Source organism: Sinocyclocheilus anshuiensis, unplaced genomic scaffold (genome assembly GCF_001515605.1).
Source record: "Sinocyclocheilus anshuiensis isolate Anshui unplaced genomic scaffold, SAMN03320099.WGS_v1.1 scaffold329, whole genome shotgun sequence".
NCBI lineage: Eukaryota > Metazoa > Chordata > Actinopteri > Cypriniformes > Cyprinidae > Sinocyclocheilus > Sinocyclocheilus anshuiensis.
In genome coordinates, this window is record NW_015540881.1 from 1,134,259 (window position 1) to 1,152,258 (window position 18,000).

General features: G+C 37.0%; 2 protein-coding genes across 8 annotated transcripts in view; both read left to right on the forward strand.

Moving 5' to 3' along the window:
- The window catches only part of LOC107688474 (microtubule-associated serine/threonine-protein kinase 3-like), a 35,801-nt gene extending 33,845 nt beyond the window's left edge, over positions 1–1,956 (forward strand). For all 5 annotated transcript variants that reach the window (XM_016486149.1, XM_016486150.1, XM_016486148.1 and 2 more), the window contains one exon: positions 898–1,956. In XM_016486149.1, the coding sequence (XP_016341635.1) occupies positions 898–1,697 (800 nt within the window). In that variant the 3' untranslated portion in view covers positions 1,698–1,956. The remainder of the gene's footprint in view (positions 1–897) is intronic.
- Positions 1,957–4,288: 2,332 nt separating this feature from the next.
- Positions 4,289–18,000, forward strand: part of LOC107688475 (phosphatidylinositol 3-kinase regulatory subunit gamma-like) — a 40,874-nt gene continuing 27,162 nt past the window's right edge. Inside the window, exons 1-3 of one of the 3 annotated variants that reach the window (XM_016486152.1) lie at positions 4,289–4,624; positions 8,714–9,403; positions 10,035–10,106. In XM_016486152.1, coding sequence (XP_016341638.1) covers positions 9,079–9,403; positions 10,035–10,106 — 397 coding nt within the window. In that variant the 5' untranslated portion in view covers positions 4,289–4,624; positions 8,714–9,078. Of the gene's footprint in view, positions 4,625–7,407; positions 7,768–8,713; positions 9,404–10,034; positions 10,107–18,000 lie in introns of those variants that run through there. The other 2 variants (XM_016486153.1, XM_016486154.1) reach the window with 2 other exon arrangements.

Below are 18,000 nucleotides of genomic sequence, written 5' to 3' on the forward strand. Positions count from 1 at the left end.
AAATGTTAACAGTCCTAAACTTTTGAACCGTAGTGTATATATAAAATGTATATAATTTTTACACTGTTTGGAGGAGCATTAGAGCACTAAACTGTAAATTGTTTTTTATTAATTGTTTTTAAATAAAAAAAAAAAGATTTAATTTTTAATTTGTTAAAGGGTTAGTTCACCCAAAATGAAATTCTGTCATTAATTACTCACCCTCATGTTGTTCCAAACCCGTAAGACCTTCGTTCATCTTCGGAACATACATTTAAGATATTTTTGATGGAATCTGAGAGCTCTCTGACCCTCCGTAGACAGCGAGGATGCTTACACGATCAAGGTCCAGAAATGTAGCAAGGACATCGGTAAAATAATCCATGTGATGCAACTGAAATGTTCCCAGGTCCAGAAACATAGCAAGGACATCGATAAAATAGTCCATAGTTCAGTAGTTCAACCATAATTTTACGAAGCTACGAGAATACTTTTTGTGCACAAAGAAAACAATAATAACAATTCTTCTCCCCGAGTTACCGTCTTCCACCATTTTGGAGAGTTCCCCAGAACGTAATCAACGTAATGAGTGTTCAGTATGCGCGTGCTTTCGCTGAACGTAATCAGCGTTGTTTACGTTCCGTAGACCGCGCGCGCATGCTGAACGTAAACAACGCTGATTACATTCTGGGGTACTCTCCAAAATGGCGGAAGACGGTAACTGAATTGTTGAATAAATTATATTATTATTCTTTTCTTTGCACACAAGTATTCTCGTAGCTTCGTAAAATTACAGTTGAACCACTGATACGTTTCTGGACCTGGGAACATTTCAGTTGCATTGCTGTCTACGGAGGGTCAGAGAGCTCTCAGATTTTAGTATGTCAGTGATTAGCATTGTTTGTACTCTCTCCACAGATTCAAACTCTCAACAGAGTTCTTCACCCTGCTCAAGCTCTCCGAATTCACCCATCCCTCAAAGTCGACCAAGTTCCCTTCACGTTTTGGGATCAAAGATTGGCCTCCGCTATAACAAAGCAGGCCGCTGCAAGTCCACCAACAGTATTCCCCCCTCTCCCCTCGCCTGCAATCCCTCCTCACAGCCTCTGTCTCCACAGTGTTCTCCATCTTCCCTCGCCGGAGTTCCTAAAAGCCTCCACTCGTTTCATAATAAGATGATGTCCCCGCCGACCATCGTGAGACAGACGGTGTGTCCCCACAGTGCAGAATCACCTCGTTCGCCACTGCTGAACAGGGTTCATTCATCTGAGAGGCCCTCCGGTGCCCAACATGGAGACAAAAAGGCCTTCTCCACTCGAAGACACACTGTGGAAGTTCCCCAGGGTGAAGCTGAGGGACTCGAGTTACAAACTAGTGACATTGCCTCAGGTTTTGTGTGTGTCAGTGACCATGCTAGGCAAGGGTTGTACCTGGCTGGCCAACGAGCAAGGGACTCTGGCGGTGCGGTTATGAGGAAGCTAAACTTGTCTGAGAGACGAGATTCATTTAAGAAGCAGGAAGCTGTTCAGGAGGTCAGCTTTGATGACTCTGATGACAAGGAGGTCACAACATCTACACCAGTGCCATCTCATCCATGTTTCAAAGCGGCATGGATCGGCACAACACAGGCGGAGGGAAGCTCTGAGACTTCAGCGAGAAAAACCGACAAGCTTGGATCCAAGCTAAAAGAACAGAATAAACCAGAGGATGGCTGTTAGCCTTCGATTAGTCCAAAAACCTGTGAGACTCAGATGTACGGGTGCTTCCATTATCATTAAAATCATAATCAGAGAAAAGACAGGCCTAGGGAGTCTTTGTTTAGTGTCATTTTCGTAAGTTAGAAGTCATTCACCTGCCAAACTGTCTTTTAAATTGATAGTTTTCTATAAATGAAAAGTGTCATCATTTTTTCAGCCTCATATTGTTGTAAACTTACTTTCTTCTGTAGAACATAAAAAATGCCTGTGTTGTTTTGGACCCCATTGACTTTCATTGTATGGACAAAAGCCATCTTAAAGGGATAGTTCACCCAAAAATGTTGTCATTTACTCACTCGTTCCAAACCTGTACGAGTTTTTCTTATGTTCAACATAAAAGATGATATTTTGAAGAATGCTGGTAATCAAACAGTTGATGGTCACCATAGACTTCCATAGTATTTCTTTCCCTGCTATGGAAGTCAAAGGGGACCAACAACTATTTGGTTCTTCAAAATTTTTCTAAATCTCTTCTATTGTGTTCAACATAAGAAAGGAACTTATACAGGTGTGGAACAACAGGAGGGCGAGAAATGATGAAAAAAATGGGTGTACTATTCCTTTAAAATATTGCTGGCATTTGTGTTCCACCAAAGAAAGTCATACTGGTTTGTTATGACCTGAGTAAATGATGACAGCATTTTAAATTTTGGGTAGATTATACCTTTAAGAATTTGTTTTACCAGGTAGCACAATGAACTTTTGTAGATTTTGAAAGACGGGAATAGAAAGGTCATACAGTAGGATCGCTTTCTGAGAATTTGCACATATGTGGTCCTGCTGAGGTTCAATTACTGTTGTTTTTTCATTCTCATCTCTCATAAATATCAGTAATATTGTCATATAATGTCATGTAATGTCTGAGTGGTCAACAAAATGTAGTTATTATATGTTGACTAATATTATTTTTGCCATTTTGCAAGTTTGGATGCAGTCTTGTGTTCAGTCAGTCACACCCAATAATATTCCAGCACCTAAACAATGACTTGTAAGAAGCCATTTGGCCAGTGTTGGCATTGTAGAGTATCATGTTTACCTGAGCATACTTGTTCTCATTACTTAGAAAGAACAAAATGGTTTATGAATACTAATTTGGTGACAACTTTTTATTTATAATGTGTTGGATTCGGTATGTGTTCTAGCAGTGTTGTACAACTGAAATCATTTGACATATGTAATCTTTAACAAATGGTGGCTCTCTCTTTCAGTGTTTTGTAGGCTGACTTGTGGAAATGTCTGTTCTCTTGAATTCACACAACAGCTGTATGGCATGTTTTTGTGAGTACCCTATATAAATGCCATAGTTTAAATCTGCACTATAGCCTTCTGAAGTCTTGGCATCTGCTTGTTTGGTTACACAGAAATGATTCAGTTACGAGTAACATGAGCTTTCTATGTAATGGTTTGCTTAAACTGGATTGCTTCCTCATTCATTAATCAAAACTAAAGAGACAGAAGACGAAGTTTAGATACTTGCACTCCCAGTCTGACTTGTCTTTCTCTTCTTCTGTACTTCAGATTTGTGTGGCACTATTTCCTTGAGTTCACATACTACCTTCATTTACTTTTGTATGGTACTGTAGTGTTTTGTTTTAAGTTGAATTTGTATAGTTGATCCAGTTCTTTCCACAGCCATGGACTCAAAAAGATCCTAGACTCTCAACTAAATCCACTCACGCTCAATGTATTTGTAAAGTTTGGATTTAACCATGATTAAATGTGTACATAATTGCTGATAATCATATTTCAGTGGTTTCAGTGCTTTGACCACGCATGTTTTTCATACTTAAGCACTGGTGGCTTGTGGTATATTAACTACCTCCAGAAATTATTATAATACACTACCATTCAAATTAAAAGTTTGGGGTCTGTATGATTTTTTAAAAATCATTAAGTTTATGCTCAACAAGGCTGTATTTATTTATGATCAAAATATAGTAAAAACAGTAATATTGTGAAATATTATTGCAATTTAAAACAACTATTTTAAAATATAATTTATTCTTCTGATGACAAAGCTAGATTTTCAGCGGCCATTACTCCAGTCTTCAGTGTCACATGATCCTTCAGAAATCATTCTAATAAACTGATTTAATTCTCAAGAAATATTTCTTATCAATGTTTAGAACAGTTGTGCTGAGCGATATTTTTGTGGACTTGTGTTTTTCAGGATTCTTTGATGAATAGAAAGTTCAAAAGAACAGCATTATCTGAAATATAATTTTATTGTAACGATACAAAAGTCTGTCACTTTTAATCAGTTTAATCATTGAGGAATAAAGCCATTGATTTAAAATAAAATTACTGGCCCCAAACTTTTACATTTTATATATTTTATATAGAGAGTTACATATATCACATATATTTTAATGACATTGGCCTGCTGCATAAAATAATAGTGTTTGAAATTGTTAAATTACTTAAATGTCTCGGTACTCTGATAAATGATAAAACAAGCCCAATAGGCAATTGAAAGAATAGCGTAATTTGAGATGGTTATTTATTTTTTTTTATCACTTGTAGGTCTACATTTTTATGAACGGGTTTTTACACTACCTCGCTTAACCACAGCGGGATGGCGCAATAGAGAGTGCAGGAATGATGAACGCTTCATGTGTTAACCGAGATGTAGTCTTTCGGACGTTTTCGGTTCATTCCGCTATTCTCCGTCCCGATTTCTCTAGTTCTCACGCAGTCCTGTCCAGCTCCGCGCTGGAAAATGGCAGTTCGGCAAGTTGAAAAGATTCGTGCGGAATGAAAAGGAAAAAGAAATCAATCCTGTACTCTGCTGAGGGAGTAGATGGGAGTTGAAAACCCGAGTCCGGCCGAGAGTTAGGATCGCACATGCGAAAGAAAACCGTCAACGCTTTTGCAACGACTTGCCACGGGTAAGTTTTCCCAAGTTTTGCACATTGCGTTACTTTACTCTACTAAACAGGATGGCTAGCTAGCAGCCTCCAAATGTGGGGAAATGGTGGAAAAGACGCGAAGTGTGCTGCTACGACATATAAAACGCGGACTTGTTTGCTTCTAACGATAAGCCAACGTTTTATTTCTTTGCAACATTTCGAAGAAGCCGTTTGCTAAGATCGCGGATTTAGTGGGCGACAGAAATGTGCAGACCGATATGCGTTTGGTCTGCATGATGCAGAAGCATGTTCGCCTTGCCTGATCAAAGCAGCAGATACACAGTTAACAGCCTGCAAGAGCTTCAGCGCGTGACATGACTCGAGCACGTACTTTAGTATTTATGCCACAAACTCAACTTTTTAAATCCGATTTAGACCCTTCTGAATTTGAAGTGTCCATTTGTCAGTCACCGCTTATATTCGACGCCTTATAACGCAGTTAGCTCTAGATTAGTTTAGTTATGGTGGTAGTGTTGATTATTTTAGTATAACAGCACAAGGATTTTTCACTGTTTGTTTGAGATATAGCCAGTTTGTTTCAGAGCGAGTTTCTCTCAGGATTGTTCCAGGAGAGGGGAATGTAAAACCCGGAGTGGAACCGGAGCCGGAGGGTAAATCTCTGTCGCTCCGTTCCACTGTCTTTAATCCGGTCGAATGCTTTTTCGACTACCTCTGGAAGTGGTCGAAAGTGGACAAGCTCAAAACATTTCACCCCCCGTTTACACCTGTATTTAGCGTTGTCCACTTGTGATCCGATCGACCAAAACGCATCTTAATACCAAGTGTAAACGGCCTTATTAGTCTGTGCGTTGCGTCTCGTTAAGATTGCTTTAGCTAAGCGAAGAAGTAATGTACTAAATGATACATTTCTGTTCAAAATCAGCATGAAACGAAAATGAAAATTCACCCTAGCTATTTTGAGATTACAAGTTATAGATATAATGCTGCAGCCTTGTCTAATATCATATCATATATCATATCATATGATAAATGACAATGTAAATGTTATCTACCTTTGTATGGCAAAATGCAGTCATCTGAATAGGAATATGCACAATCTGAAATTTCGAGGGGAAATATTTCACATTGGATTCAAGTTTGGAAAACTTTGAACATGCAAATTACCGATATAAAGTTGATTAGGTTGGAAGTAAAGCATTGCCACTTTATTGATAACGGACAATGGACCTTCTTTACCTGCTTATGTAACGGAGGCCAGCGGTAGGTGCTGTGCAGGTAAACCTCACTCCCCTGATCTCAGGAGACGCACTAGCGACTTATGCTAGTGGCGGCAGTCTTTAGCCTCTTTGTTAGTGCGTCCGCCTCCCATGCCGGAGACCCACTCGGAGCAAGAACGAGGTGTGGCGGTGAGGACCCAGGAGAGAGGGGTTACACTTAATTTTGCCTAAAGTTTGTGACCGGGCCTTGTGAATTATTTATCCATAATTCTATCAAATGTTTTTTTCAAAATCCAACCAATAGCCGATTGATAGAACCAAGTCCTCTTCTTTTTCAATAATTTGTTACACTTGGATGTATCTCACAATATGAACGATCTGTTGCTGCTTTTGTTTCATCTTGATTTCCGATTACTCTTCTAAATAATTTGTAAAGTAACATTGTAAAAAAATTATAGGAACTGTTCAGGGCAAATCAAAATTATAGGTGCAAACATCTTGTCAAGGTGACAATAGTTAAGAAATGTAAGATAGCAATAATTTTTCTCATCTGCCAAGCGAGTAGTCCCGCCCCCAGAGTTACACCATTGGTTGAGCCAGTGTTGCTGTGTTGGGCTCGTCAGGATGCTCAAACAAACAGAGCAATGTTTTGAAAGCACTACAGTGTTTACATTTTTCATGGGAATGAACTGTAATGGCTTACTTATAGTTGGCCGCACATTAACTTGAGAAAGTATTTTAAAATAAAAAGACCCACTTTAACTTTAATTAGCAACTGTCCTTATCTGAACCATTGCATGCCATATATCCAGAGGGTATGTTCTGTATGCCGTTCCTTCAGTCCTGCACACTCCAGGCTTTAAAAGGATATATTGTTTGGAGAATACTGGCTGTCACCAGACTCATGGGCATTAGTCAAGGTACTTCGGCCAATGAAATGAGAGAGGAAAAAAATATTGCATAAGCTTTCCGTACTCAGACAGGCTCATCGTTTTCCTTCTCCACTAATACTGTGACTGTCCTAATTTCTTAAAACTAAGACAGGTCTCGTGGATGGATTAAAACTCCTACCTTGGTAGCCTGAGGCTGAAGACATGCACAATATGACAGAGAATCCTGATCATGTTTTCTCAGCAGAAGCCCAAGCAGAATCCAGTCCTTTTCCCTGTGTTTGAATGATCATTATGATGATAATGTGCCATAGTCCTGATTAGACAAGCCTCACCCAACAAACATTTTGATTTTGCTTTGCTTGTTTCTTATTCAGAATACTTAAAACATGTCATACAGGCATAAACATATTCCTATAATGAGCAAAAAAAGTTATCCACTGCAGAGAAGCAGTATAGTTTAAAGGTTTAGGGTTTGATCACTGCCTAGATACATTTTCTAATATTAGAACGTTTGCTTGATTTGCCCCAGCTTCTCTGGTGATTCTTGAGCACATGGCCATATGCTGCCCAATAGGAATACAGGATTACCTTTTCCCTTCTGTAGCAACAGTGAGTTTCCTGCCTCGATTCATTAATTATTTTGTGCTCTGCCTTGGTCACAGTGTTTTGCAAACTGCTCTGCTCAGACTGAATAAAGGGGAGGAAAGGATGCGTACGAATCCGTCAGCCGCCGTCCTGCAGTTTAAGCAGTGTGCTTGACTGTAAAGATGAGGATTTCTCTCAGCAGAACTTTGTTTTAGCACTCAGACTCAGAATGGACGTTTTCTTTTTTCCTGAATGAACTCCGTCATACAGTTCAGTACATGAAATACTTTAGTTATAATGATGAAAAGGCGGAAAGGGGGATGACGTGTTTCGGAGGGGGTGTTTCGGTGGTGTGAGGATTGCGGGCTGTGGTTGGGTATGTCAGTGCCACGTGTCTGCGCTTGCACCTCTCTTCTCCACACAGAGGATGTTGGACTGAGACCCTAGTGCGCCTGGTCAAAGTGGGGTGAGTGTTGCCCTGTGATGCCTGCGAACACTTTGACGTTGTTTATTAGAATGCAATCTTTCCACGGCGTCGGCAATCCTTTAAAATGCCACTTTATTGGTATATGAGCATAAGCCCCTGGTTCGAAGGTGCGCATGCGCAGGAAAAAAATTATACGTTTAGCCATTCCGTCATATAAGTGATGCATATTGCAAATGTGCTTAATATCAACTGCGTACTGTAATAATTGGAATAATATGGACGTCATATTGGATTATTTTGAAACTTAAGTGACCTGTGCTCATTCAGGAATGCTATTCCCAAAAACAATTGTGAACATCTTTTTTTTTTTTAGGCAGTTATCTTTTTGATTATTTGCTGAAGTTGAAATATTTGGTTACTAACTGCGACATTAACGGCTTTGATATTTCTGGCTTTAATTGTTTCAAGGTAAGTAAGGTAAGGTTGTGCCTTGGGTTTTGTTTGCTTTAAGACTATGGAGTTAAAAAATTCACCTGGTCTTACGAATTACGAATCATATGACGCATGTATGAGGTGCATCATGTTTAGTGCATTAATACAAGTTTGATTTCAGTCAGATTGTTAAAAAATGTGTATTTTTAAAATGTAAACACTTCAGTCCGACTAAAATTCTTCCTGTTTTTGTGAAGTCGGATTAACAGACCTAAGTCTTTGTCCAGCATGTTTAATCAGACTACAATTGGCCTCGGCATTGTGCATTTTCTCTGAAAGACAGAGGTGACGCACAACGTTTATTTAATGCTTTGAATATTTTACTACACATTCTGTCATGTATACTTCGACCGAGATGAAGGCTGTAACTGGACTATGCAAAGCCTTGCTGAAGCTCGACTGTTAAGTTGTTGTGATTATTTGATTGTTATTCTTTTAGAAAAACTTTGTGTTAGTGTTTTACTCTTAATGTACTTGTCTTTTTTCCATACAGTTATCACGTTACACTGGGAGGATCACATCTTGAGAGGGAATGTTGAGCAACCTGCTATAAGATGACACCAGCTGATTTGGCAAAATAAATCTGTGAAGGACTTCATTCTTTATTTCTTTTCCGAAGCCTGAATGAGCATGCTGCATTTCCTCTGTTCCATCATTTGGTTGAACCGCGGGTTCAAGTTGAGAAAAGTGGCCTGCTCGGCCAACACCGGTCAGGTCTAAGCTGTTGCTACCGCGCATGCCCGTTTATGAGCTCCGGTCAGAAGTGCTTAGCTTTTAACCAAACGTCCCACGGTACAACATCATTTGCACCCTCGCAACGTTTCATCCCCAGTCCGACTGTCAGTTCATACTCTGAAAATGGCTGCCGATGGCTTCCAGTACAGATCTCTGTACTCCTACTCTAAGGACTGGGAGGATGACATTGACCTTGAGCCTGGTGATGTCCTGACGGTCGACAAAGCGTCTCTGCTGTCACTGGGCATCAAAGAGGGAGAGGAGGAGCACCCAGAATGCATCGGCTGGATCTTGGGCTTTAACGAGCGAACCAAACAGAGGGGAGACTTTCCAGGAACGTACGTGCAGTATGTGGGACCTGTGAAAATGTCAGTGCCGTCCTGCCAGCCTCGTTCTCAGAGACCGCTTCCTGCTGTTCCCAGACCTGAGCCAACAGCCTCCTCGCAGGGTAAGACTGGCTGCTTTTACTGTGTTGACCAATGACTAACCTGCTTAATCTGTGCTAAAGAGCTGTCATAACCTGTTTTGTTTTGGGGACTGACTACTAGCTTGTTGAATCAGGCCTCAGATCTCTCGTAATAAACATCTGTGAATTTTCTTACTTTTTTTGGGGGGGGGGGATGGAAAAGAAGGATTTTGCTTTTGATAGCAGTCTACTGCAATGCAATTCTGCATTGAATCATCAGAGATTTTTCTAATTTAAGATAATTTTTTGCCATTTACACATAATTACGTTTTTTTTTTATTGCCATTAATGGTTCCATGAAGAATATTTTCGTTCTTTATAATAAAAAAATGTAGATTTTAGGTTATTCATGTTCTTTAAACTAAAAAAAATGGATCTTTTAAGAACTGTTCACTTATATGTTCTTTGGGGAAACTAAAATGGATTTTCTATAGCATTGCTGCGTAAACCTCTTCTGGAACCTTTAGTTTTACAAGTGTAGCATGATCATCTACGTGGATGCTACCTTGTACCCTCTTAGTTATCTAGTGTCTCCTTTCCTAAAATGTCTTTGCTCCTGTGTTTCTCTGGCACTTTCCCCGAGCTCTTTCTCCTCCTCCTTTTATGCCCTCAGGAAGCAGTAAATTATCGTATGTTTGGAGGCCTGGCAGTTCACCAGGCCAATCTGGAGAGTTATATGTATCAGGTAGGGCTTTCAGCTTCATCTGCACATTCCCATTCCATCAGGTGATTTTTGCTTCAATGTCTCCTTTGTGTCCCTTTTTTGGACAGTTAAAAGTCTCCAGCACTGCAGTGCACACTAAAAAGAAGTTGTCATATTCAATCTGTGATGCTCGCTGACTAAAAAGAGAATGCAAGAGAAGTTTTGGTGTACTTTGAAATGTTGAATTACAGGACCAGATACGGACAATTTAGATTCTGCTTTCAAGTTATATTCAGATCAAGAAAAATCTATGGAATTCTGTGTTGAGTATTTTAAAATACAAGAGGCAAGAAATGTGTAGAATTGTGAATGATGGGTATTCCCATTCTGTGGAAATCTGGAGTTTTGCAGGCACAGATTCTGGCTAGGCCTAGAAACATGAGCAGGTAAAATAATTGCTCATCAGTGTTGCTTTAGTGCCTTCTTTCTAAAAGTAAGTTGCTACTAGCTTAATTCGACTAACTTACATATTTCTCTCTGCTTTTCTTATGTAGATGTAGGGATTTGACCTACATGCCTGAGACATTTGCCTGCTGCTTAAATGGATTTGCATTGTGAATGTAGCATTGAAAATATGAATGTAGAAATTATGCTCCATTATTAAGAATCTGGACATGTCATGTTAGATTAAAGCCCTATTCGGACGGGACTAGTTTTACAGGGGGTTGAGAAATTTGTGTTTCACAGACGTATTTAATCCCGTCTGAATCTGCCACGTCTGTTTTTCCTCACACACCCTCTGTAATAATTCCAGAGCAAATTACCTACTGTTTTTCAGCAAACTCAGTAGGGCTGGGTTTTGACACAAATTTCACGATTCGATTCGATTCTCATTCACAAGCTTGTGATTCGATTCGATTGCCAATTTGATTCGATTCAATATCGATTATTTTGGATATATATCAGGTATAGTACATGCCAAATTTTCTCAAGGAAAAAAAAAAATCTCTCAACTAATGCTGTAAAATATACATGAGAGTCATTTGGTACTACATTACTATAATAGTGAAGGTAAAATATACATGAGAGTCAGTTGGTACTACATTACTATAATATTGAAGGTTAAAATTGACTGATTTGTTAAAATTACGCTTAATGAAGTTTTAAAATAATAAAGTTACAATTACATAATAACATTTCTACTTCAATTTGTTTTTTAAAAAATATGAACATAATGGTGGCTGTCATAAAAACTTGATGGATTTATTCAAACATAAATTAAACATGTAAGAACAGTAAAAATTATAATGAATATGTTATATAGTGCATATATTTAGCAAAATGCCCCGCTCTACAGTTTATTTTTCTATCTGACTAATGAGTTTATGGTCACCGAATATGTTTTTCTGAAGCAAATGTGACATTATGTGACATTGTTTACAAGACGTTATATTGACGTCTTTGCACAGAGGAAACACTGATTGAGCTGTTACATGAGACAGGATACGGATTGTAAAGTTGTACTCTTTCTTTTAACTTGCCTTCGGATGTTTAGTCTAGTGCCAAAACGACATTTATTGTTTGAGTACTGCAATACAATGGACATAATTTGAAATCTGAGACTTTGTTTCATATAAAAGTACCAAAGCACAATGCTTATTGCGATATATTGGATGGGAAGTACCCTTCAATGTTCCATCCATTAGCTGAAAACAGGCTAGACTAATTGATTCTTGGGATTTAAGAATCGATATCGTTCCGTAAAAAAGAGAATTGATTAATATCGAGATATCGATATTTTTTACCCAGCCCTAAAACTCCGTGATCCTCTGAGAAAACTAATCTCGTCCGAATGCGAATGTCTGTGATTGCCGGCGATATTTTTTTTCACAACGCGTTTCCTTGTGTGTTTTGGCCAACGTCAGTTACCGTAGAGGCTCTTACTGCATGCATGTTTGATATATTTGCCTCCCGGTAAAGAAATTAAAAAAAAAATAGCAATAATAAAATCAAGAGCCAGATCACATAAACTGTTAAGACTGGCTATTGTAATATCAGCGTCAGGTAAGTTCATACTCGCGTTCATTTCTGCACTCAATTCAAGCGGCAACCTCCCGCTCTCTCTCGTGAAGCCAACATGGAAGTGACTTAAACTGTAATTCGTCAACTGGCCGCTAGATGCTGGCTGCAAAAGGGAGTCAATCCCATAGACTCCCCATGTTAAAATGCCCAACTTTACAGCAGAAAAAAACATGTTTACAGCCTGGTTCAAAAAATGATTTTGGTCTATATAGCTAATTTTGCCCTTCATGACAACTGTGAGGGGGGTGAATGTTTTTATAACTCATCCGTTTAAATTATATTAAGCCTTAAAATTCTGCATAATTAAGGGCGTGGCCACTTGAGTGACAGGTGGATTGCCGCTGCTGACAGTGCCGTCGAGCTAGGTGGACGTGGCTTCAGCAACCAACTCCTGCCTTTTTGCCCATTTTCGATTATCTGGGAGTGACATGCGGTGACGCACTATCAAGATGGTGACGGCCCGCTCCGCCCACTTTGAGCTTCAAAAACGCTCTTCAGAAAACTACGGGTGACGTCACGGACACTACGTCCATGTTTTTATACAGTCAATGACTCAATTACATAATGTTTTAATTACATATGTATCTTTATGAAAATTAAACATGGGTTTACTACAAATAAATAAAAAAATAAAAGTTAAACTAAATTAACCACACATTAACATGGTTATGCTATACTAGCCATTTAGCTTCACCATGGTATTTGTGTGATTATACTAATGGTAATCAATCCGAATGACTATACGCAATGCACGCATGGACGTCACGGACACTACGTCCATGTTTTTATACAGTCAATGACTCAATTACATAATGTTTTAATTACATATGTATCTTTATGAAAATTAAACATGGGTTTACTACAAATAAATAAAAAAATAAAAGTTAAACTAAATTAACCACACATTAACATGGTTATGCTATACTAGCCATTTAGCTTCACCATGGTATTTGTGTGATTATACTAAATGGTAATCAATCCGAATGACTACGCAATGCACGCATACAGAGCACGTGATCTCTGTGACGCCCAGATGTACAAAACGGACCCTCCCACCTCTGTAATAAACACGGAGATGTTAGTCCTGTCCGAATTGGTACATGAAAATCGCAGACGTCAGGTGATAAGAATAGAAACTCAAACTTAGTTTAGGAAACTTGTCCCGTCCGAATAGGGCTTAATAAATCTAATTAAATGTTTTAAGTCTACCGTTCTTCCTTTTTAATATTAAGTTAATAAGAAATGCTTTTAAGAGTTTTATTAATCTTTCATTAGGGCTGGACAATAATTCAATATCAATATGTATCGCAATATAATTTTCTTCAATAACGGTGATATGATTTTTAAACACATTTCCGATATTTCGATATACATTACCAGTGTTTCCCATATATTGATTTTTATTGTGGTGTTTGACTTCGTTGAATAAACATGAGCTCTGCATGTTTCAAAATCAAAACGCGACGCGGGTGTTTTACATGAATGTATCTCTGAAGGGAACCGACTGTCTTCAGAAAAGTTTCGATGGCATTTTTATTTTATCTGATAAAGTAGCGTTCATGAGCTGAGCTGCTTTGATTACAGCCATTACCGGGGAAACCGCTAGTTCTACCGCTCTCAAAGCACCTCCTGCTGGCAGACAGCAACATGTTTGTTGTTGCTCAATTTTTTGTTTTCTGCAGCAACTCAGAGCACTTTTCATACTCTCTATCCTGGCTGAAGCACATTTGTTTCAATCTATAAGAATAATCAGCCTACACTACCAGTCAAAGATTTTTTAACAGTAAGATTTTTTTATTTTTTTTTAAGAAGTCTTTTCTGCTCACCAAGCCTGCATTTATTTGATCCAAAGTACAGCAAAAACGGTAAAAGTTTGAAATATTTTTACTATTTTAAATAACTGCTTTATATTTCAATAGGCCTATATTTTAAAATGTCATTTATTGCTGTGATCAAAGCTGGATTTTCAGCAACATTACTTATAGAAATGAATACTTTTATTTAGCATGGATGCTTTAAATTGATCAAAAGTGATGATAAAGACATTTATAATGTTACAAAAGATTTCAGATAAATGCTGTTCTCCTAAACATTCTATTCATCAAAGAAACCTGAAAAAAATTCTATGCTGTTTTCAACATCATAATACATGTTTTTTTGAGCAGCAAATCAGAATATTAGAATGATTTTTGAAGGATCATGTGACTGGAGTAATGATACTAAAAATTGTGCGTTGAAATCACAGGAATAAATTACATTTTAAAATATTTCCAAATAGAAAACAGTTATTTTAAATGGTAAAAATATTTTAAAATGTTGCTGTTTTTGCTGTATTTTGGATCAAATAAATGCAGGCTTGGTGAGCAGAAGAGAATTCTTTAAAAAACATTAAAAATCTTACTGTTCAAAAATTTTGGACTGGTATGTTAGCCTATAGTTTGAAGTTAAATATAATAAGAATTAATAAGGTGAGCCTGAGATGTTTATTTGACAGTGATTTCACATTTCTTGTTTGTATGAAGGCTAAATACAAATAAAAGGTGAACATTAATTTATTTGTGCAGTTTTATAGGAAGAGGTTTCATAGACTTGGCAAATACAGTTTTCATAAGTTTGTAGGTACAGACATCTGTTGTGGGTGTTCTTGGCAGTTTTTATGAGGCTTTTTTTAATAGTGTTCATCTCGATATCGGAATTATATCGTATCGACCGAAATTAAGAAATATATCATGATATAAATTTTGGCCATATCGTCCAGCCCTATCTTTCATATTGTGAGATCTGTGTAATTGCTTATTTTTAATAATGTAATGAATAATCAACTTATTTATAAAATATTCAAATATTGCGTATATTCTTGAGCTTTTAAAACTCAATATTTGGTTGTTCAATAAATCTTCACTTAAGCTCAACTGCTTACATATTTATGCTTAGAAAAAATATTTATTTATTGCACTTTATTATTTATAGTTTTATGTTGTTATAAATAGATTGTGAGGGAAACTCTTCTGTACCAGAAACTGTTCTGAATGTTGGAATAATGGTTACATTATTTTATGCATGTTGGATTTTAAATTAACATTTAAATTAGCATAAGAATCACTTATGTACTACTGTTTATATGTATTTAAAATAAATATTAGCAACACGATAGGGATAGAGAAGGCTTCAGATGGAGTCGGTATGTAACAGAATCAGCAGAATGATTCATAACTATAGTTTATTCACCTTAGAATAGCTAATTCTCTTATACTCGAATTCTAGCTAATTCTCAAACACCTGTAATCTGTGTGAAAGGTCTTTGACAGGCAGCAGTTGACATTTGGTATGTAGATGGTATGAAGATAGAATGCCTAGCTGCATGTTTTAATGTTTAAGGCTAGGTATTGGTTTCAGATTTCAGGATTCATTTCAATTCCGAATCAAAAGCTCTTGACTCCGTTAGATTCCGATTCAGTATCAGTTCATTTGGATATATCAGGTACATTACATGTAGCCTAAATTTTTCTTGAAGACAGAAAATTCTCTCAACTAAAGCTCTGAACACTATAGGGATCCCTGTTGATTGGTATGTCAATGTTAAATGTTAAAATTAACAGCAGAGACCAAACTATTAAAGTCTAATGCTGTTTAGATATAATAAACCCTCAAAAACTGAGATGTATACAAATTTTAAGTTGCACAAGGCATTTTTTCAATTTTAGGATATAATTGTTATAAAATTATTCAAACATACATTAAATAAAACACAACAAACCGGTTGAGTAAAAATACCATGAATATATGTATGTGTAATATACTGTATGTGAGCATATATTTAATAGACTGCTCTTATAAAGTAATTTTTTTTCTGGGTGACTAAAAAGCTATGGACATGAATTGGATTTCCTGAAATAAATGTACCGATAAATGGCATTTTGTTTGCAAGCTGCTTAATTGATGTCTTTCCGCATATCGAAACACAATTGACCATGCAGTTACATGAGACATGATACATTTCAGTAAGTTATATATTGTTTCTTTCAACATAATTTCTGGTGTTCATTCATGATTTTGTGCTATAACCAGTATTAGGGCTGTGTATTGGCAATAATCTGGCGATATGATACGTATCACGATACAGGGGTTGCGATACGATATGTTGTGATACATTGCGATACTCTAAGCAAGGCGATGTATTGGGATATTTCTTATTTTAGGAATAGGATATATTTTTGGAAAGCTGTCATAAAGAACACACCACCATATGCAAACCTTAGCAATAAATAAATAAATAAAATAAATACAAATTATTTAACCAGAACACAGTGGGATCTGCATTTTCAATAATCAGTCCCTGTAACATTCAACGTTATTGAACCACTTTTTGTGCAATACGAGTCAAGGGGGAAAAATTAAAATGCTTGTAGGATCCTTTAGTTAAATGTATAATATGTATTTTATAAAAATACCATATTTTTTTAGACCCTGCTTTAAAGGTTCACATTTTAAGTTTACAATTGTAACATACAATGTCATAACATTTTGATCTGAACAAAAGAATTACATCTGCTTAATATCAATGAAAAATAAAGTGCTTGCAGGATTTCTAAAGAAAACAAAAAAATTTTCAAACAATAAAATAAATACAGATATTAAACATTCTCAGAACTTTCCACTTGGATTTCACAGGTTTTTCAGTTTGTATTTATGTTCCGCGTGAAATCGCCGAGACCGCAACGCGAGCACCGCCCCAACTGCACAAAACGCCCCCACCACGAGAGAAGGCAGAGAGAAGATATTTTTTTTAAATATCGATATTCCGTTTTTGAGAATCGATAAAGTATCGCCAAACAAAATATCGCGATACTCCCGTGTATCGATATTTTCTTACACCCCTAACTAGTAGTAAAGATGAAGAGATGATTGGTTCACGTGCACTTCGCGCTACAGCTTGAACTGAGGTGGCTACAGCTATCGCTCATGCCACATTAATTTGTGCTAAAACGGTTTTTATTGTTTGAATTTTAATGATAAAACTGACCAAATTTAAAAGCTGAGACTTTTTCATATCAAAAGTAACTAAGCTTATTGTGGTTATTGGATGTGAGTTGCTACAAATAATGTTTAGTGAAGATTTGTTAGTGCTTCAACTGAAAACAACATAGACTAAAATATTGATTCTTGGGATTTAAGAATCAATATTGGTTCATCAAAATTAAGATCAGTTTATATTGATATCGTCACCCCAGTTCTACTTTATAGGTAATAATTGGTCTACTAACTAGTGGTCGACCGATATGTGGTTTTTGACAGCCGATGCCGATATCTTGGAAAGCAGGGTGGCCGATGGCCGATATAATTTTATTTATTTTAATTAATATTCAAGAAATTTGAAATCATTTGAAAATGGATTAAAAAATAAATGTGTAAAATAAACATACTTTAGATGACAAAGTATTTTTCACAAATAAATATTTAACAAAAATATAATTAAAAAGGAAGTAAACACTGTAACCAACAGGGCACGCAGTATTCTGGGAAGTTTGTGTGCATTGGGAATCATATTTTTTCAAATAAAGCCAAGGTAACACTAAGTTTACATACAGCACACAGTGACAATTACATGAATACGACAGTGGGCAAATGCATAAAGCGCAGCATAATTTGAAATCGCGAATTTAATGTTTAAAGCATTCAATTTGCACGGACCGACCGTCATGCAGAGAACACGCGATCATGCAGGATACAAATGCACACTTCACATGATCTCACAGCTGGATTCGAAAGTTTGCAAGGTTGGTGAAATTAAATGTTCATTATTCATTCAAAGATTTGTTTAAATTATATAAATGCGTATTTGCTGAATGCTGAC